The following is a 21,539-nucleotide window of genomic DNA, read 5'->3' as shown; positions in this document are numbered from 1 at the left end:
GATCATCCAGTCAGGAGAGGAAACCTCCAGGTACAAAATATGAAGGAGTTGTTGCTTTTGCCACCCAATTTTGTACAATTTGGAATTTCTTTGGGGCATTGTGAGAACCTGCTCCTACTCACCCAGCAGAGCACAGGAGCACCTTGGGATGACACCAGCTCCTGCACTGCCACTACCCAGGTTTCAGTTTTCTTATTGAAACCATCCTGAGAAATTTCTGACTGAAACCATCCCGAAGAGTTCTGGATTGGAGCTATCCTGAGAAGCTCCTGACCGAAACCATCCTGAAAAGTTCCTGTCTGGTACTGCTGCATCCTCCTGCTCCTACTCATCCCATAGCTGAGCAACTCTGCCCCCTCAAAGCACCTCAGACTGAACCAGAAACAGACCCTCAGGAAAACAGGAACAATCCTCCTCAAAAGCAGGGGTTCAGGAGGTAAAAACCACACAAATTAAATCACTTTTTTAATTCCAGAACCATCTCTTCCCACCCAACCCTCCCAGCCCCAGCAGAGCACTCACGTTGTAGAGGATGTCGGTCCAGCCCTCCATGGTGATGCACTGGAAGACGGTGAGCACGGCGAAGAGGATGTTGTCAAAGTTGGTGATGCCATAGTTGGGGCCCTGCCAGTACTCCCTGCACGTGGTCCCGCTCTCACACTGCCTGGCAGGAGGCTCCTCTCCACAGGGAAAATCCCCCACCTCCTCACCTGTGGGGAGGGAAGAGAAGTTACTGGTTGGAGCTACTCTGAGGAGTTCCTGCTTGCTGGAACCATCCTGAGGAGTTCCTGATTGAAACCATCCTGAGAAGTTCCTGCTTGTTGGAACCATCCTGAAGTTCCTGCTTGCTGCAACCACCCTAAAAAGTTCCTGCTTGTTGGAACCATCCTGAGAAGTTCCTGCTTGAAACCATCCTGAGAAGTTCCTGATTGGAACTATCCTAAAAAGTTCCTGATTGAAACCGTCCTGAGGAGTTCCTGCTTGTTGGAACCACTCTGAGAAGTTCCTGTTTAGAACCATCCTGAAAAGTTCCTGATTGGAACCATCCTGTAAAGTTCCTGATTGGAACCATCCTGAAAAGTTCCTGATTGGAAGCATCCTGAAAAGTTCCTGCTTGCTGGAACCACCCTAAAAATTCCTGATTAAAACCATCCTGAAAAGTTGCTGATTGGAATCATCCTGAAAAGTTCCTGCTTGGAACTATCTGGAAGAGTTCCTGCTTGTTGGAACCATCCTAAAAAGTTCCTGCTTGGAACCGTCCTAAAAAGTTCCTGTTTAGAACCATCCTGAAAAGTTCCTGATTGGAACCATCATGAAGAGTTCCTCCTTGGAACCATCCTAAAAAGTTCCTGCTTAGAACCATCCTGAGAAGTTCCTGACTGAAACCATCCTGAGAATTTCCTGTCTGGTGCTGCTGCATCCTCCTGGCACCAGTGCGAGGATTAAATTCCCATTTTGGGTTTCTTTGTGCCGCTATGGACATGTAAAAGTCGTTGTGCCCCTGTGATCATTTCCACACTGCTGGGCTGTGGGAGGTGGGGGTGGAGCAGAGCCATCCCTGAAGTGCCCAAAATTCCTATTTTCCATCTCACATGGTGGAATTGTTTAGGTTGGAAAAGACCTCTAAGATCACCAAGTGCAACCATCAACCCAGCAGCACTAACCCGTGTCCCCAGGTGCCACATCCACACATTTTTGGGCACTTCCAGGGATGGGGACTCCACCCTGAGCAGCCCTTTCGAATGTCTGACCACCCCTTCAGTGAGGAAATTCCCCCAAATCTCCAGTTTAAACCTCTCCTGGAGCAACTTGAGGCCATTTCCTCTTGTTCTGCCACTGGCAGAAGAGGCTTCCAAACTGCAAATAATTTCTGGCTCGTGACAGCCCAGTACATCTGAGAGGCCCGGAAATGGTGTAAGAGCAGCATGAAAAAAAAAACCACAAAAAACAAACACAACAAAAAACCTGAAATAAAGCAACACCATCCAAAAAAATAAAACCAACAGTGAGGTAAAAGCAGGGATTTGGGAATGGCACACACTTAAACACCCTCAAAGTGCTAAATATTTGCCCTATAGCATTAAAGCAAAATTAACTGGCATTCTGCACTAATGCCAGTTTGGGCGTGTGCACTGCCCCAGAATTGCCCTGGTACAGATGTTTGAGCACAGCTGCATGAGGAGCCCCTGGTGTCACCCCAAGGCAGCACTGAAGGACTCCAGCTCCTCCAGAAGCTCCACATTTTTGCTCCAAACAGAAGAAAAGGATCCATGTGGGATTGTACTTCTCTGCCGAGCTTCACTGCAGACCCAGAGGAGGCCAAGGTAGGTAAATCTGTCAGGGAAGGACCCCCAGGAATGGCCAGGACCATCCCAGCACCTTCCAGGCTCAGCTGGGAAGTGCTGCAGGCTGGAAAACTCCAGTGCTGGGTTTTCAGAGCAAGCAAATGTCACTGTCACATTTTTTGGAAAAATCCCTTTGCCCAGGATTCTTCTCCTGGGAAGTTGAGAAGCCTCAGAGGAAAAGGAAAACAATAATTATCTTATTTGCTTCTCCTGTGTTTTGCCGCTTTGGAATTTGTGTTTGGAGATTGTTTATCCAACAGGTGATTGTTTCATTGGTTTCATGTCAATTGTTTTTGACTTACTGGCCAATCAGGGCCAAGCTGTGTCAGGACTCTGGAAAGAGTCACAAGTTTTCATTATTATATTTTTAGCCTTCTGTAAGAATCCTTTCTGTATTCTTTAGTATAGTTTAGTACAGTATTCTTTATTATAATATAGTATCAAAAAATAATAAATTAGCCTTCTAAGAACATGGAGTCAGATTCACCATTCCTTCCTTCATCTGGGAACCCCACAAATACAATAAGCAAATATCCCAAGCAATGTCCCTATTTAGAGAGCTGAGATTGGAGAAGCATTAAAGGGTTTTTAAAGGGACACCTTATGGAGCAGCAAACAGCACAAAATCCAATTTCACCAGGGGGAAAAGCAGGAGCAGCACTAACAAAAATTAGTAATAATCATTCCACAGAGCAAAGGCTGCGGGAGGAAAGCAAAATTGTCACGGTGGAGCAGGACAGAAGTGTGTGTAGATATATAAAAATATATATGTGACACTTTCCTGTTGACTCAATGCCTCAGTGCAGGGCAAACCTCCAGCTCCCAGATGGGTCACCACAGGCTCTCACAAGGGCTTGGTGAGAGGAGAAAATGCCAAAGCTGGCTCCTGCTGACCATTTGAGAGTGTGCATTAAAAGAGGATCCAGTTTCATCTCGGTTTGGCCTTTTGCTGCCAAGGAATTCTCTGACAATGCACTGCACATCCACCACAAAGGGGTGAGTGGGGGATTTTTTCTTTTTTAAAACTGTGACAAGAACTGGACATTATTCCTCATGGCTGGAGAAGACAGAGAAAGGGGGAATCTCAAGGAAAAATGGGAAATAAATATGGTGCCCTTCTCTCCTGGAGCAGCTTTGGGGCATTTGGGCTGGGTCAGGTGCTTCAAAATAATCTTGTGTCAGCAGAGCAGGACAGCAAGGAGGGTGCAGGGAGAGGGAAACAAGACTGGAGCAAAACTGCCACTGAGTTTTACCCATTTTCATTACAATAATGCCATGTTTCCAACTCAGAACAGTCAGGCTGAAGGGGAAAGGCCTTGAATAATCCTTTGGCCATATTTTGGTGCCCAGCACCCCTTTGTGCTGCAGTTCATTGCTGACCAACCCAGGCTATTGGCTCAGCAGAGCAACACTCGCCGTTGACACCTCTGCTTGGTCCCCTCATGATGCACAGTTTGTCCCTCTGGCTCCTGATTCCAGGAAAAATCCCAGGGGTTTGCTCACTTCGGGGATTTGGAACAGAAAAAAGCACAAGCAGCTTTCCCTCCTCCCATTTTCCACCCCCTACCAGAGGCATCTCTTTAATGAGTTCACATTTCCACCCTCAGGCTGGTTTGGAGCCCGTGGTCTCTGCCCAGGCTCCTTAATGCACCTCTGTGGGATGAGGAGCACTTAGGTTTGCAAGAGCTTTGTGGGTTGTTCTGCTGCTCTGCTCCCAGGGGATGCAGTGCCAGGAAACCTCAGCCCCCTCTCCTTTCCAGAAACACCATTTCCTGCCTGGCAGCTGGGAGGGATGCTCACAACTCACCCAAAGCCAGCTCAGCACCCCCAGAGCCCCTTCCCCTGCCTAGACAGGGGCTTTAGTATAGTTTAGTATAGTATTCTTTAACATAATATAGTATTATAAAGTTTATAATATAGTATTTATTATTTATAATTAATAATAATTATTATTAATTATAAATATTATTTATAATATAGTATTATTTTATAATATAGTATTAATATAGTGTTATATTATATTATATTTAACATAACATAGTATAAGAGATTAACCTTCTAAGAACATGGAGTCAGATTCATCATTCCTTCCTTTGTCTGGGAACCCCACAAGTACAGTAAGCAAATATCCCAAGCAATGTCCCTGTTTAGAGAGCTGGGATTGGGGAAGCATTAAAGGGTTTTTAAAGGGACACGTTGTTGTTGCCACAGTGCAAGAGGTTTTACAGAGAGAAGTTTGATAAGAGGATCCACGTTCACCCCTGAAATAATTTTCCACCAAGGTTGTTGACACAGAAACCAAGAAAGAAAGAAAGAGAAATAAGAGAAACCTGCAACTGCCTGTTCCAATGAGCACTTTGTTTGTCTTTAGTGACCAATTAGTAAAGTGTAAACTGATGAGTTTGCAAGAATGCATAAAAAGCATGCAGGCTATAGTAAAAACAGGTTTGAAACCTTCTGAAAATGGAGTGTGTTGCTTTGTATTGTGATCATCTCAATTACAACAAACCACAGCTCACAACGAGCCAGCAGAGCTGAAATGCAGCTCCGGCAGCAGAGCTGAAATGCAATCCAGGTAGCAGAGATGAAATGCAGCTCGGGCAGCAGAGCTCCAGCCATGCTCCCAATTCCAGCTGGAATGCACCCAGCCAGCAAGAGGAGCTTGCACATGACATTAGCCATGACAAAAACCTGTCCTGGGTCCCCACACCTGGCCCACACTCTCTTGGTCAGTGCTGCTGATGGCAGAGATGAGCATGTGGGGAGCACACATGGCTCTGGGGATGTGTTGGCCTTTTGCACTGCTCTGGGGAGGGCAGAAAATCTCCCTCATGAAAATCCTCCCTCATGAAAATCCTCCCTCATCAGGTGTCAGCCGTGAGGGAGAGCCTCAGGCTCTGCCTGCAGCTGCCTCCTGCTCACAAGGGATGCACAAACATCCCCTGCCTTGTTTGCTGTCTAACAGACCCGAAAATGCTCCTGGCAAACCCCAGCCTGCTCAGGATCCATCCTCCCCTCCACCTCAGCACGGACTCTGCTGCTCCCTCCACACCCATCCTGTCACTGCTGTCCTTGCCCCACTGTCCTTGCCCCACTGCCATACCACCTACAAAGGGACTTCTCCCTCCTACAAATCCAGCCCAAAACCTCCCTTCTTCCAAGAATTGCCAGGATTTTCTCACAACTCCCAACTCCTTCACAACCTGCTTTATGTTATTCCAGCATTCCACAGGAACATGAGCAAGAATTCCCTTTGCAAATCTCGGTGTACACTGAGTGTATTAAAGTGCTCCCATCAGAAAGCACCGTGAGGGATGCCCAGAGATTTGGCAGGGTTCTTTTATTACCATTGCATTGCATGGAAATAAATCAATATTAAGACCTATTAGTGATAATGACTGAAAATACAAGGCTGTGTTTTAAAGAAAGTCGATTGCACCTTAAAATGCAATGGTTTGGAGACAAGAACAACAATTTAATGTGTGTTATCAGGTAATAAACATATATTAACACTGCAATAAAGGAATGAGGTGGAATGATATGATCTTTAAGGTCCCTCCCAGCACAAAGCATTCCATGATTCCCTGATTTGACACATGATTCTTCTCAGCCAAGAATCTCTGGGATCATCCTTCTCCACCTCCATCTTCTGGGGTCTATCACTCACTCACAGGCAGACACGTCATTTACTCTTCAGTGCCCAATTTCCCTTCTCTGAAGGTAATTTTTATCCTTTCTCCATCAAAGGACTCCTTGCCTCCCACCTACTGCCCTTTTATTTTTTGGTTGCTCCCAGACTTTTCACTCTTTTACTATTCCACACCAAAGTGTCCCCAGAACACTCCTCAGGAAACTCAATGTGCATGAAGCAAAACCCAAGGAAAATTAGACAGACACCATTAATTAATAAGAAACAACAGGAATTTGCTTCTGTGCTTCTGCTATGAGAAAATTCTTTTGGGATAGGAGGTCCTAAGGACTTTCATGTCACTCTTGGGAGCAGCACTGTGGCATCAGAGAGAGGAGAATCTGTCCCAGTCCGTGTAGGGTGGGCACAAAATTCTGTGTAATTCTCAGAATATGTGGGTAAAGAGGCAAAAGGAAAAGCAGCACAGAAGCAGGAGGGGAAGGTCCAAGGGGCAGAGCTCACCTGTCTCGTTGGAAAAGCAGGTTTTGTGGAACTTGCCCATGTAAAACTCCAGCCCAATGATGGCGAACATCACGATGGCGAAGAAGAGGAGCAGCCCAATCTGCAGCAAGGGCACCATGGCCTTCATAATGGACTTGAGGACAACCTGCAGGCCTGTGGGGACACAAAAACACCTCAGGGAGGGAAGGCAAGTGGGGCCTTGGGAGTGGAGAGAAGGTGGGAGAGAGGGGCTGTCCAACTGAGGGTTGGCAATACCAAGCAATGCTGCTTTTCCCAAGGTGCTATAAAACAATTTCCTGCCATGAGAGCAGGAGAGACAGCTGGCGGTTCTCCTTTTGTGGTGTCTTTTCTTCAGGTGACAGAGCCAGTGCTTTGTTAAGCTTCAGAGGGTTTTTCCTGAAGCTGCTGGAGCCCTGAGACAGCCTGGAGCTGAGCCAGGTCCTTGGGGCAGTTGTGGTGCAGCCTTGAATCCTATCTAGGACACCTCAGGGCCAAGCAAGCCAGTCTGGTGTAGAGCAGGGGGACATAAATTTATTCCCTCTTCTCTACATGCTGGATATTTCAGCTTTAGATAGCTGGAAGTGTCCAGACATGGAAGCTTCCAGACAAGCTGGAAGTGTCAGCTTTATCCCACCAAATTCACACCGTGGCTGGACTCAGTGGTAATTAAGAAATTGGTGCTGAATTGTTATTACTGTTATTATCTGACTGCACTGAAATGGAACTGAGACCACAGCAGAAGATTAAACCTCAGCTAATACAATTATTTAGCTGCACCAGGTTCTCCTGCAGATATGTGCCAAAATAAATTCCAATTTGTGTCTATAGACACGAGGCTGGAGCGTTTCCCTGGAAGGAGGATTATGGTGGTGCTGGGAGAGATCAGGCAGGGTCTGGACTGCAGTGAAACCTGTCCTGAGGAGCTCAGAGTGAGGGCAAAGAGAAATGTCCCAGGAGCTGATCTTGTCACTGATCAAAGCCCCAGGGATGGATGTGATCCCTGTGCCAGGGACTGGGGGCTGCTCAGGAGCTCCTCTCCCCCCACAGCCCACAAGGGACACTGCTGTCCCTGTCACACCCTGCTCTGCACAAACACCCAGCCTGCCCATCCACAGCTTTGTCACCAGCCCTGGCACTCGTTTCAATTAAAGGCAGGGAGATAAGGAGATGGAGGTGGCTGATAACGTCCTGCTAAAACTAAAACAATACTAAAGAATACAGAAAGGATACAGACAGAAGGCTTAACAAGAATTATAATGAAAAATTCATGGCTGACTCCTCAGAGTCCCACACAGCTGGCTGTGATTGGTCATTAATTAAAAACAATTCACTTGCAACCAATGAAACATTCACCTGTTGGTAAACAATGTCCAAGCCACATTCCAAAGCAGCTAACAAACACAGGAGCAGCAATCATATAATTATTGTTTTTATTCTCACAAAAACCTGCACACAAATCCCTGCAGCTGCCCTGGTGGCCTGTCCTGGGGGCTGGGGGGTGAAGGACCATCGTTGTTTGCCACTTTGTACAGTACCAGTGAGATGGAGACGGGCACAGACATTTAAAAAAGCAGCAAGGTCTCTTTGACAGGAAAAACACCAAGGGAATAAAAGGGAAGAATATTCCCTGTTTGTGGGTGGTTGCACATCAAGGTTATGCATTTATTACATGGAAAAAAACCTATAAAATATACAGGTTTCACCACATCACTAAAAACCTGAGAGCAATTATTGTGGGGAGGTGTTGTGCTGGTCCAGGACACATCCCCAAGTGGAACACATGTCCCACAGCAGGACAGGGACAGCTCTGAGGGGCCACCTCACTTCTGTGACAACCTCAGGCTGTCATTGCCACACCTTGCACAGGCAAAAGGTCCAGGGAAAAACATCCAGCACCATCTCCTTGTTGGACAACCTGCTAACAAATGCCACCTTTCCAAGGATCTGTCCTGGCTGGGAATTCAGATTGAAGCCCTGCCCATGAATGGAACCTGATTTCAGGAATTGTTGGTGCTGTCTTGCCCCCAGGTGAATCCAGAGAACACCAGAGCATCCACAGTGCTGCAGCTCCTTCCAGCAGCTCCTGCTGGAGGGTACAAACCTCTCTATTCCACATCCAGGAATGAAAGAGCTCCTGGAAGTGATCCCTGCTGGGGGCAGAGCAGCTGTGGCTGTGATAGAAAAAGGCAGAAAGCCATGGTGTGGGCACTGGGATGGTTTCAGGGCATGATGCAGCTCCTCACTCAGCATTCATACCCCTCAGATTCACACAATAAATGCATAAATCAGTAGGCAAGGCCAGATCCCACCTGTTCTTTCCCTTTATTTTCTCCCTGTCACTGTCATATTTTCTGGAAAAATCCCTTTGCCAGGATTTCTTCTCCTGGGAAGCTGAGAAGCCGCAGAGAAAAAGGGAAACAATTATCTCATTTGCTTCTCCTGTGTTTTGCTGCTTTGGAATGTGGTTGGAGATTGTTTATCCAACAGGTGAATTGTTTTGACTTAATGACCAATCACAGTCAGGCTGTGTCAGGGTTCTGGAAGGAGTCATGAGATTCATTATTATCTTTTAGCCTTCTGTCTGTATCCTTTCTCTGTTCTTTAGTATAGTTTTAGTATAGCATTCTTTTATATAATATAGCAACATAAAGTAATAAATTAGCCTTTTGAGAACATGGAGTCAGATTCTCAATTCCTCGTCCATCTGGGAGACCCCGAAAATACCACGAATGGTGACCCCCATCTCCCCCTTACTAAAAGGGTCAGATGCCCAGCTCAGGACGCTCAGCTGATCAAAACCATCGGAAGATCCAAGCTGAAAAGCCTGAAAGCTACAAAATTCAGCTCTCAGGTCTGCCCTCCCCAGAGAATTCCTTCACCCCCAAAGACAAAAGGGTGCTTGGACAAATCCCTGCCCCTCACCTGCAGATTTGGGAGGTGAAATCAGCACAAAATGGGATGAGAAACAACCAGACCCTGCTGAGGGCAGGAGGCACAAACCCCAAAGAGGCAGGGGGAGAAAATATTGCTGGGAAAAGCAGTAACACCCCAAACCTACAGAGCCCTTGGGCTGGGACACAAGGTGGGCAGGACACTCACTTGGGATTCCTGACACGAGTTTCAGGGGCCGCAGCACCCGCACGGCTCGCAGGGTCCGCAGGTCAAAATCTGTCCCAGCAGTGGCCAGAATCCTGCAGGGAAACAGGAAAAACAATCCAGATTAAACGCGAATTCATCTTTCCAAGCATGGCTAAGTGTGGTGCAAGATCAGCAAATATTGGATCTGCTTTAAACAGGAAAAAAAATTCCAGATTAAATGCAAATTCCTCTGTCCAAAGCATGGCTAAGTGTGGTGTAAAATCAGCAAATATCAGAGGTGCTTTAAACAAAATTCCAGATTAAATGCAAATTCCTCTTTCCAAAGCATGGCTAAGTCTGCTGTAGAACCAGCAAATATTTGAGCTGCTTTAAAAAAAATATAAAACCAGATTAAATGCAAATTCCTCTTTCCAAAGCATGGCTAAGTGTGGTGCAAGACCAGCAAATATTGGAACTGATTTAAACAGGAAAAAAAAAAAAAAAAAACAGATTAAATGCAAATTCCTCTGTCCAAAGCATGGCTAAGTGTGGTGTTGTGGGATTCACATTCTCTGAACCTGAGAGAAGCAATGGAGACAAGAATTGTTTTGATCATTTTTTGTTCTCTGCTTCTCTCAGGTTCAGAGAATGTGAATCCCACATGGTGTAAAACCAGCAAATATTGGAGCTGCTTTAAAGAAAAAAATCCAGAATAAATGCAAATTCCTCCTTCCAAAATATGGCTAAGTCTGGTGTAGAACCAGCAAATATTGGAGCTGCTTTAAACAAAATTCCAGATTAAATGCAAATTCCTCTTTCCAAAGCATGGCTAAGTGTGGTGGCAAATATTGGAGCTGCTTTAAACTCTGTGATCACATTGTGGATTGTGTTCACTGGAAGGAATTAACTCCCAAAAATTTCAGGGCTGCTGTAGGAAAATCCCCAATTATGAGGCCACTGGACATCATCAGGCACTAAAGAGCTGCACCCTGTGCCCCAGGAAAGCACAAAAAGGAGACAGAGAGAGGAAGCTGAATCCCTCAGTTATGCTGGAAATTACCTGCCAGAACATACTATAATAAATCCACAAATCCCTCAGTTTGGTGTCTGGTGTTTCCCAACACCTGAAGCAGTTTCTGCTCAGAGTTTCTTCCCTGTGTGCAAAATCATTTTTGCTCAGAGGGGAAGATGCAGAGAGCAGGGTGTGGGTCTGACACACCATGAAATCCAGGGGTCCTAAAATGTGATGTTCTGCACAGAAAATGAAATGGATTCCCTGGTTTAGGGCACAGCAAGGGAAGGAATATTGTCCCAGTGTCCACAAGTGACAATGATGAGAAGTCACAAAGCCAGCTCAGCCCCACAGCACAGCCACCTTCACCAATTCCTGCAGCATTTCTGGGATGCTCCAGCAAAATCCTCCTTTATTTGGGCCTGTGCTCATCTAAAGGTGGGGTTTCATGATCCTGGGGGGCTTTTCCAGCCTAAACAACTCTGATTGTAACCCAAACCAAGCCCAAACCCTCCCACCAGCCTCCATCCTCTGCACCACTCCCAGTGACCGTCAGAATCTGGCCCTCTTCCCTCACTTTCCTGATAACAGAAACCCTTTTTCCTCAGTTTCTTGACAACATGAGCCCTTTTTTCCTCAGTTTCCTGATAACAGGAGCCCCCTTCCCCCCGTTTCCTGATAACAGGAGCCCTTTTTTCCCATTTTCTTGACACCATTAACTCTTTTCTTCCCATTTTCTTGCTAACAAGAGCCCCTTTTCCTCAGTTTCTTGCTAACAGGAGCCCTTTTGCCTCAGTTTCCTGATAACAGGAGCCCTTTTTCCCTATTTTCTTGGCACCAGGAGCTCTTTTTTCCCATTTTCATGCTAACAGGAGCCGTTTTCCTCAGTTTCTTGATAACCGGAGTCCTTCTCCCTCAGTTTCCTGATAACAGGAACCCTTTTCCCTCAGTTTCTTGACATCACAAGCCCTTTTGGCTTAGTTTCTCGCTAACAAGAGCCCTTTTTTTATAACAACAGCCTTTTCCCTTCCATTTCTTAAAAATAGGAGCCCTTTTTCCTCAGTTTCTTAACAGCACAAGCCCTTTTAGCTCAGTGTTTTTATAACAGGAGCCCTTTTTCCTCACTTTCCTGATAACAGGAACCCTTTTTCCTGAGATTTTTGATAGCAAGAGCCCTTTATCCTCACTTTCCTGATAACAGGAACCCTTTTCCCTCAGTTTCTTGATAACAGGAGCCCTTGCTCCTGAGTTTCTTCATAACAGGAGCCTTCTTTCCGTGCTTTCCTGATAGGAGGAGCCTTTTTCCCTCAGCTTTTTGATAACAGGACCCCTTTTCCTCAGTTTCCTGCTAATAGGAGACTTTTTTTGCAGTTTCTTGACAGCAGGCTGCAGAGCATTCAGCAGCGCTCAGCCACCATGAACCAGCCCAAGGAAAAGCAGAGTTTTCTGAAGCAGCTGCACCACTGCACTCAGAGCTGTGCAGGACGTGGCCGTGGCAGTGCAGGGAGCACTCCCAGGATAAATCCCTGTCCTTACCTCAGGGAAGAGCAGGCTCAGCATTGCTGGGCGGAAAGGGCCAGACTCCAGCAGCAGGAGGTGCTGGAGATCAGGAAAAAAACCTGCTGGGATCTTGGATGGCAGGAGGCAGAAGCCAGCCAGGACCTGAGGAGCTGAGTATTTATTCTATAGGACACCTGTTCCCACATTTTCACGACCTTAAAATTCCCATGACATCAGCTCCATGGCTGCAGTTGGAGCACGAGCAACAGGAGACAATTTAAACCAAGAAGCAGCACATGCAGAGCCTTTAATCCAATCTTCTGCACCCAGGCCAGTGATTTCATCCTCTGCTCCCTTCCTCCATCCTCACAGCTTAATTGCTCACTTATGGACCTGTGCAGTGTGGGAAGAACCCAGAGAGGAGATAATCCTGAATATCTACCCTGGGAGATGCTCCCAACAGCACAATCAGTATAAGCTGAGCCAGGATGGATAAGATATAAGATATGGATAATATTCTGGGCATAAGAAATGTATAGGATGTATGGTTTCTGGGAATAAGAAATGTATAGGATGTATAATTTTGGGGAATGAGAGAAGTAGAGGATGGATAGTTTCTGGGAGCCCTCAACACAGGAATAATGTGCTCTGACTCCATGATTTAGAAAGCTGAACTATTATTTATTAAGCTATATTATATTACACTGATACTATACTATAACTATACTAAAGAGACACTAAAGAAAAACCCATAACTGTCTGCAGAGACAGCCAGGACACAGCTTTGACCCAACTGGCCAAGGACTCAAAGCAACCTTCACCAGTGTCCAATTAACAAATCACTTTGGGTAAACAATCTCCATAACACATTCCACATGTGCCAAACAACAGGAGCAGCAAATAGAGATAAGAATTGTTTTCGCTTCTTCTCTGAGCTTCTCACTGCCTTCCCCAGGAAAAGTCCTTGGAGAGAGAATTGTATTTGCAGGGATTGCCCTGACAAAGGCAGGAATGATGAATCTGACTCCATGTTCTCACAAGGCCAATTTATTACTTTATAATACTATATTATATTGAAGAATACTATACTAACTATACTGAAGAATACAGAAAGGATCCTTACAGAATGCTAAAAAGATAATAATGAAAACTCGTGACTCTCTCCAGAGTCCTGACACAGCTTGGCCCTGATTGGCCAAAGAATGAAAACAACTCCCAGCAGAATGCAATGGAACAATCACCTGTGGGTGAACAATCTCCAAACACATTGCACATGAGCAGGAGAATGAGGCAGAGCTGGGGGAGCCCAGGCTGGGCATCCAGCACTGAGCTGCATCCTGCAGCCCCCTGGCATCCCCTGCCCATGCCCAGCCAGGCTGTGCCAGCACTGGAACCAGGGCACAGGGGGCCCTGAGGCTGTCAAAAAGTGTTGAGGTGTCAGCATCCCTGGCAGGAGCCCTCAGGATGCCAGGAAGGACCCGGGGGCAGCAGCTGCAGCACAACAAAGCAGCTCAGGAGGGAACTGTGCCAGGGTGGGGATGGTGCCTGTGCCCCTACAGAACCAAAGCTCATTTACAGGATTCCTGAAGTGCCTGGGAACACATCCTAGTGAGGGGGAGAACTTAATTAACATCATCTGGGGCATTTGCCAAAGTGCCACCTTTGTTTTACTTTTTCCCTCTGAAAGCTCATGAAAGCCACTGCGAGTTAGGTCAGGAGGAGTGGGAAATCATCCTTAAAAAGAAGAGGAATGGAGAGATCAAAGGAGCCAGCTGACAGGCACATCCCAAACTCCTGCTGGAGCATCCCTAGCTGCACAGCCAACAGCTGAGAACAAAGCAGAGGTGGTGGGGACCCAGTGCCAGAAGAGGAATTGGTTGGGAAAAGCAAAAACAAGAAGAAAAAAAATCAGATTTTAGGTGATAAATGGCTCGATCTGCTGCCATTTCTGTGGCCCAGTGGGTTGCACAGAAACACAGAGATTGGATATGTTTGGGATGTTGCCTTGGATTGCAGTTCCAAGGGTTTAAGTGCAAAAAAATCAATTCCTCTGTGGAAGTTGTGGCAAATTCCTCCTTTTTTGTGATGGCCAAACACCAAACCTTTCTTATTCCTGTGCTGCTGAGCAGGAGCTGGGCACCCACCCTGCCATCCCTGGGGGCTCAGGACAGTGGCACCCACTCCCCAATTTCACCATGCCTTGGTTGAATGCTGCTTTTCTCTCTCTCTCCTCCAGTAAGGAGCCCTGACTGACAGCCCTTCCCAGAGACAGCCCAGCTGTGGGATAAATGCTTGATAACTTTGATTCCAGCAACGCCTGGAATAAATTATGAAAGCAGCTTGTTCCTCTGGGTATAAAAGAAAGCAAAGAATGAAGGGAAAGTTCCTTCCCTGAACGTTCTGATACCATAAATAATTAGCAATCCCTTCCTGTAAGGGGCTGGGAGCTCAGGATTGATTTGTTCTGCTTCAGCAAAACCCTGGCTGCCATGAATATCCTCAGTGAAGCCCTGAGCTAGGAAAATACCTTGGAATTCCTTCAGGTTTAGCCTCAGTGCTCCAAATCCTGAGGATTGGAGTGGGGAAAAGCAAATCCTGTTCCTCAGGGTCATCCCCACCTTGCCTGAGAGCCATGAATGCCTCCCATGGGATCTCACCACTGGATAGCACCGAGGCCACTGCTGAGGAGGAGTCACTGCAATAACTTATGGGTATTTTAATGTAACCTTGCTAATTTTTATAAATTCTAGTCAATGAAAAAACCTCAAAAGCTCAGAGAGAGAGAAAACTCTGGTAAATCATCCCCATTCCCTAAACCTGACTTTGAGCTCCCTTATTCCCTAAACCTGGTATTTTAATGTAACCTTTCTAATTTTTATAAATTCTAGTCCTGGAAAGAACCCCAAAAGCTGAGAGAGAGAGAAAACTCTGGTAAATCATCCCCATTCCCTAAACCTGACTTGGAGCACCCTCATTCCCTGAACCTGACTTTAGGCACTCCCATTCCTTAAACCTGATTTTGAGCACCTCTATTCCCTAAACCTGTCTTTAGGCACCCCCAGTCCCTAAACCTGACTTTAAACAATCCCATTCCCAAAACCTCACTGAGCACCCATGGTTAACAAGCCCCAGTGGCCCCTGGGAATAGGATCCAGTGGGAAACCCAAAATAACTAACTTCATGAAGATTGGCTGAGTGGTTTAAGGTGTTTCCCCATCTGTGGGTCCCCTGCAGGCTGACTGTCACTTCTGTCCTTCCCAATGTCCCCTCTGCTGCCCACAGGCTGGAGAAGGAATTGGGAACAGAAACATTGCACCACTCTGGCCCTGAATTCCAGCAGACAGGCAGCACCTGGAGGTGCCACAACCTCTGATCCTTTGTGCCACCAGGGCACCCCAACCCTGTTTCCCTGAAGGTTCCCAGTGGATCACAAAGGTTTGGAGAGGATGAAGCCCACAGGGAGAAACCCCCAGCTGCACCCAGGGAGGGCTGCAGGGGGTGCAGGGAGGGTCCTGGGGCTCTGTCTGCTCAGAGCCCCTCAGCTTATGCCTCAGGTTCAGCTTTTCTATTTTTCACATTCTGTGCTGCTTTAGTGAGTGGGTCTGAGCTTCACATCAGGGGATGCTGAGCTCTGTGCACAGAGCAGGGAGACAAAACAATTCCTGCTCCAGCTGGGCACCAAGGACAAATGATCCAAATCTCAGCCCAGGAGCACAAACCCCGTGGGCTGGAGAGAGAAAAACAAGCAGGGTGGGACTGCCTGGGCTAAAGCTGGAATGGGACAATGAACTGCAAGGTGCAAATGGAGCAGAACTGATCCCAGGGACAGACCCCGTGCCCGGCCGTGCATTTTGGAGCCATTTTGGTTCATCTTGGGTGCAGCCCTGGCTGGGCTCTGGTGCTGCCCAAGGTGCATCCATTGAGGCCTTTTAATAAATCCCTGCTTTATTCTTTATTTCTGTCCAGTCTCTGTTCTAGGGCAGCCTGCACAAGGCATCCCTGTAGGGCATAGCAGCACCAGCCATTGTCACCCTTGTGCCACCCGCATGCAGCCTGGGGACACTGCTCGGTGTCACCGAGGGATGTGGCCTGGCAGATTGCCCCAGCCAGGACCTGAGGATAGCACAGGCACCCAGCCAAGGTGTGCCCGTGGCCATGCCCAGGGATGTGGCTGTCACTCTGCCCAGCTGGCTGGTGCCAGGCCTGTGGTGGCAGCGCTGGCAGTGCCACAGCCTCGAGCGGGGACACGCAGAGTCAGCGGAGTTGGAAAGGTGCCCTTTTCCACTAGGTTTGATTTCACAGCTGTGAGCTCCATCTTGACTACCAAAGGCACTGAGGGGAGCCCAGGCCTGGGCTGATAAGTCAATGGGAGGTGCTAATTGCAGCGTTTAATTTATGGCAGTGCCAGGTTCAGCTGGTGGCTCTGTCACTCGGCACTGGTGACTCTCCACCAGCTGTCCTGTCCCTGCCATACAAAGGGCCCAGCTTGGCAGGGCTCTGCCTCTCCTTAAGAGAGGCACCAGGCCTCAGCAACCAGGCCTCAGCATCCCAACAGACCCTGCATATTTCCTCTGATCCTGCTCCTGACCTCCACATGGACAGCTCCAGGGACAGACCCCACCCTTTCCTCCCAGCAGAGCACCTCGGGCTGGTCCCCTGTCCTGGATTGCCAAACAAATTGTATTCTAGTCATCATCTGTATGGCTGTTGGCTTCTGTTCATGGACAGGTTTCTTTATCTCTTCCACACCCAATCCTCTCTCAGGCGAGACATCTGCTGATAATGGGCCATTGAATGTCACTGCATGGCTGATAAGAACAGTAACATCCCACTGGGAGATGTGAGCCCAGAGGGAGGAGCCAAGCATTCCTACCCAGATATAATCCAGAGGTTTTTGAGACACCAGCACGGCTTTCTGCACTGGATTCCTGGAACAGCTGCCCAGGGATGAGGTGGAGTCTCCCTCTCTGGAGACATCCCAAACCCACCTGGACACATCCCTGTGTCACCTGCTCCAGGTGACCCTGCCTTGGCTTGGCCTGGATGATCTCCAGAGATCCCTTCCAACCCCAGCTGTTCTGGGATTCTGTCATTCCTGGGTCTCACCCCAAACAGGTGCATTTCTGAGCCAGCATTAAATTCATCACCGGCCTCCAGCAGCGCCCAGATATGAACACAAACTCCTTCCTCCTTCTTCTGCTTTGCATGGCAGAAATGCTCTCAAGTCCTGGGAGGAGACAGAGCAAAACAGGAGCAGAATCCTCTCCCCAAAGCACCTGAAACTCACTTTTGTGGGTGTAATTCCTGAGCCAGGCTCCAGGGAGAAGCCGGGGAGGGAGAGTGTCTGGAGCCAGCCCCTCCTCTGCTACAGCCAGCCACTCAAATCCACCAAAGGAGGATTTGCAGGGCTTGGATTGTGCCCAGGATGAAGGGAGATGTTCTGATGATGAGGCAGCTGCTCAAAGAAGTCCTTGTTGCTGCTAAGCAGGAGAGACAGGGACATGCAGCACTGCAGAGTGGCAAAGGAGGCTCGTTTGCAATCAGCACTGACAGCTGGCAGGGAAATGCACACAGCCAAAACCATCCCAGGGAGCTCACACTGGGAAAACAGAGTGCAGAGGAGTTAAAAGCACCCTGCACTTCACTGGGGATCAGAAAGTAGGTCACACCTTGAGCCTCACCCATAACAGCACAGAGGAGAGGAGCTGCTGGCTGTCCTTGGGAATGGCCATCCCAGAATGTCACTGCAGAGGTGCCAAGGGCGGGAGCTGGGAGCAGAAAGCATTTCCTGGAGAGTTCTGGTGCCACCCAGCCCACGGTCAAGACATGAAGGGTTTTGTCTCAGTAGCAGACAAGATTCTTCAAGGGGAATTTCAGGATCAGCAAAATGTTTCAAGTATTTTTACTTTAGGGGATGTAAATGAGAGAGCAACAGAACAACATTTGGGGATTGTTGCATTTGTCAAGTTCTAAAATGAAGCATTCCCAGCTTTAAATACATTTTCCTTTTTAGTGGAAGCAATTCTTGTCAAGCCTGCAAATAGTTTTGTCTTGATTTAATGCTGCCATTTTCCCAAAAAATACAAACTCCTGAGCCCTGTGTGAGTGAAAAATATCACCCAAACCAAACCCTGTCCTTCAGAGCTGTGCCAGGAATGCTGGAGGAGCAGAGCTGTGCTCTCCACGAGCTGCAAGCACAAAGCCAAGGGCACAGGCCAGCTGGTGGGTGGATGGGGGATGGATTTTCCTGCCAGGTGGGCTAACAGGGCAGCACAGACTGCAGGAGGAGAGAGCTCTGAGTCACCAGAACACATCCCAGCCCTCCTTCCTCCAGGAGCACGGAGGAGAAGCTCCTTGCCAGGCTGCCCTGGGAGCTGTGACGAGGGCTGTGTTATTTGGAGGCACAGCCACCTCACCCTCTGCACCTGGCCAGCCCCCAGGAGGAGCTGCCTCTGAGCTGGGCAGGAAATGTCAGCACTATCACATCCCATCAGAGCTGGGAAAGCAAAACAAAACGGGTGGGAAGAAGAGCTCAGCCTTCCCCCTGGTGCCAGGAGAGGGAGGGGAGCAGCAGCCAGAGAGGGGAAGGAAAACCACCTGCAAGTGATGGGTGCATCAGCCAGAGTGGGGAAGGAAAACACCTGGCAATGCTGGAATCAGCCAAAGAGGGAAAGGAAAGCATCTGGCAGTGCTGGGCACATCAGCCAGGAGGGGAAAAGGAAACACCTGGCAGTGCTGGGCACATCAGCCAGGAAAGAAAGGAAACACCTGGCAGTGCTGGGCACATCAGCCAGAGAAGGAGAGGAAACATCTGGCAGTGATAGGAACATCAGCCAGGAGGGAAGGGACATGTTGTGGCCTGTGACTCTTTTCTGGCCCCTGCACCATCACAGCAAGCAGGCCTGGCTGGGTAATAATTAGCATAGACTCCATGTATTTCACAGAAGGCTGATTAATAATCTTTATTAAGGAGCCCATTGCTCTTTTATAGACAGGTATGATACAGGTGGACTTGATTGCTCCTCCAATCCAAACACCACCACCAATGGCTGATTAAGAAACCACCCTTTGGTGAACAAACCTCCATAACACATTCCACATGTGCACAACAACAGGTGCAGCAGGTTAAGATAAGAACTGTTTCTCATTCTTTTCTCTGATCCTCTCACAGCCTTCCTCAGGACAATGCCTGGGAAAGTTTGTGTTTCTCTCTGTGACCAGAGAGCTGCTGCCACACTGCACTGAGGGCTTTTCCCCACACAGCCACAGCTGAAGCAAGCCCTGGAGCCTGGAGGGCTGGGGGATGTCCCAGTGCAGCACCCCCACCCCAAATACTGCTGGGGTGGGCAGATAATGAGAAAAGATTGACACTCATGCAGAGTGAGAGCCAAAAACATCCATGAAGTAAATGGGAAAGCAGAGGGTGGCCAGAGAGGTGATTCCTGCTGCCACATTTGCACTGTTTGGTGGTGTCTCCCCAGCCTCAAGGCACAGCCAAAATGGATCATCAGGACACACCTGTGCCCTTCACTAGTGAGAGCCCCAAACCCACCAGGACTCAGCCAAGGTGGAGAACCTCAGCAGGAAGCCAAACATTCCTGGCCTGGCCTTGCTTTCCTGCAATATCACAAAATATCAGCAAACCAGGGGTTCCCAGTGCCATCAGCACCCCAGCACCTCTGCTCCTGCCTGCACTCGGGGTGCTCAGCCTGCATGGGCCTGTGGGGACACATGGGACACCCAGGAGGGACATGGGACACCCTGGAGATGTGTGACATCCAGGAAGGGACAGACAAGGAATGAGATGGGACACCCAGGAGGGACATGGGACACCCAGGGAGTGATGTGGGACAAACAAGAAATTACATGGAACATCCAGGGAGGGAAATCGGACACCCAGGACATGTGTGACATCCAAGGAGGAACATGGGACAGACAAGGAATGAGATGGGACACCCAGAGAAGAACATGGGACATCCAGGAAGGGACATGAGGCACCCAAGGTGGGACATGGGACATCTAGGTAGGGATGTGGGACAAACAAAGAATGACATGGGACATCCAAGGAAGGACATGGGACATCTAGGGTGGGACATCCAGAAGATGTGGGATACCCAAGGAATGCTGTAGGACACCCAAGGAGTGACATGGGACACCCAGGGAGAGACATGGGACACCCAAGGAGGGACACAGGACACTCAGAGAAGGGCATGGGACACCCAAAGCAGGACATGGGACATCCAGGAGATGTGTGACATCCAAGGAGGAATGTGGGACACCCGAGGAGAGACATGGGATACCCAGGGAGGGACGTGGGACACCCAAGGAGGGACATAGGACATCCAGGGAGTGCTGTGGGACACGCAGGAGATGTGGGACATCCAAGAAGGGATGTGAGACATCCAAGCAATGACATGGGACATCCAGGAAGGAACATGGGACATCCAGGGAGGAATATGGGACACCCAAGGAGGGACATGGAACATCCAGGGATGACTTCAACCATGGATGGAAACCAACACCAGGCTCAGAGGGGCCAGGGCAGGAGCAGAGTTTGTTGCTGTCCCCCTGTGGATGCTGAACGGTTCTGATCTCTCCTCAGGGGCTCTGAGGAACCACCCTGAGGGCATCACCATGCCATCCCCTCCAGCTGCCCCCTGGGCCTTCCCAGGACAGCTGGGGCCAAGGGAGGGGAGCTGGAGTGGGGTTCAGCAAGAGAAGAGAGCTGCACTGCACCCATTGCTGGCAGGGTCCCCAAAGGAAACCCCTCTAACAGAGAAATTCCAGAGAAAGCAAAGCCTGGGATGGCACCAGGCCCCTCTCCACGTTTTCCCTGGAGACAGAGCTGCTTCTGAGCCAGGACCCTTTGTCTCCACAGGGAGAGGTCTCTGGGGAGCCTTTCCCAATGAGTGCCTGAGCAGGAATAGGTTTGATATTCCTCAAACACCAGATTTGATATTCCTCCAACACCTCCCATCCCAAGATCCCAAATCCCAGTGTTTCTCCACCTGCCCCTCACTCAGCCATCCCGGGGTGCCAGTGCTCACACAGGCAGGCAGCCCTAAATCAACAAGGCTGCACTAAAACTCAGGAAATCCTTTAAAAAATAACATTTAAATTCTCTTTTTGCCTTGTGCCTCTTGCCTCTCCTCAGCTTTTGGAGGCAGCTGGCGTCAGGGTTTCAAGCTTTCTCCACAAGCCACAAAAATACAGATTTTCAAGTAAAAACAGAAATTCTCCTCTTGCCACAAGGATTAAAATAATGCCTCAGATCTCCTAATCTGACTTGCACTGTAATATTTCTTTTTTTTAATACACACCTTATTGCCCCTCAAGGGATATAATTATTCCTCTTTCCCTGTTTTGTTGTTTTATTTTTGGCCAGAATTCTCACACCAAACATGCAGTGTTGTTCTAAGGAAAACACAGTTTGCCAAGACATCTAAAATATTGT

General features: G+C 48.4%; 1 protein-coding gene across 1 annotated transcript in view; it reads right to left on the bottom strand.

Moving 5' to 3' along the window:
• LOC132082091 (voltage-dependent N-type calcium channel subunit alpha-1B-like) overlaps positions 1-21,539 on the bottom strand; it is a 316,197-nt gene that overhangs the window by 187,604 nt on the left and 107,054 nt on the right. The window contains exons 4-6 of the mRNA XM_059486140.1: positions 9,595-9,686; positions 6,496-6,648; positions 523-710 (exon numbers count right to left, since the gene is read on the bottom strand). Coding sequence (XP_059342123.1) covers positions 523-710; positions 6,496-6,648; positions 9,595-9,686 — 433 coding nt within the window. The remainder of the gene's footprint in view (positions 1-522; positions 711-6,495; positions 6,649-9,594; positions 9,687-21,539) is intronic.

The sequence above is a fragment of the Ammospiza nelsoni genome, chromosome 20, assembly GCF_027579445.1.
Source record: "Ammospiza nelsoni isolate bAmmNel1 chromosome 20, bAmmNel1.pri, whole genome shotgun sequence".
In the NCBI taxonomy this organism is placed as follows: domain Eukaryota; kingdom Metazoa; phylum Chordata; class Aves; order Passeriformes; family Passerellidae; genus Ammospiza; species Ammospiza nelsoni.
This window is presented reverse-complemented; position numbering and strand designations above follow the sequence as displayed.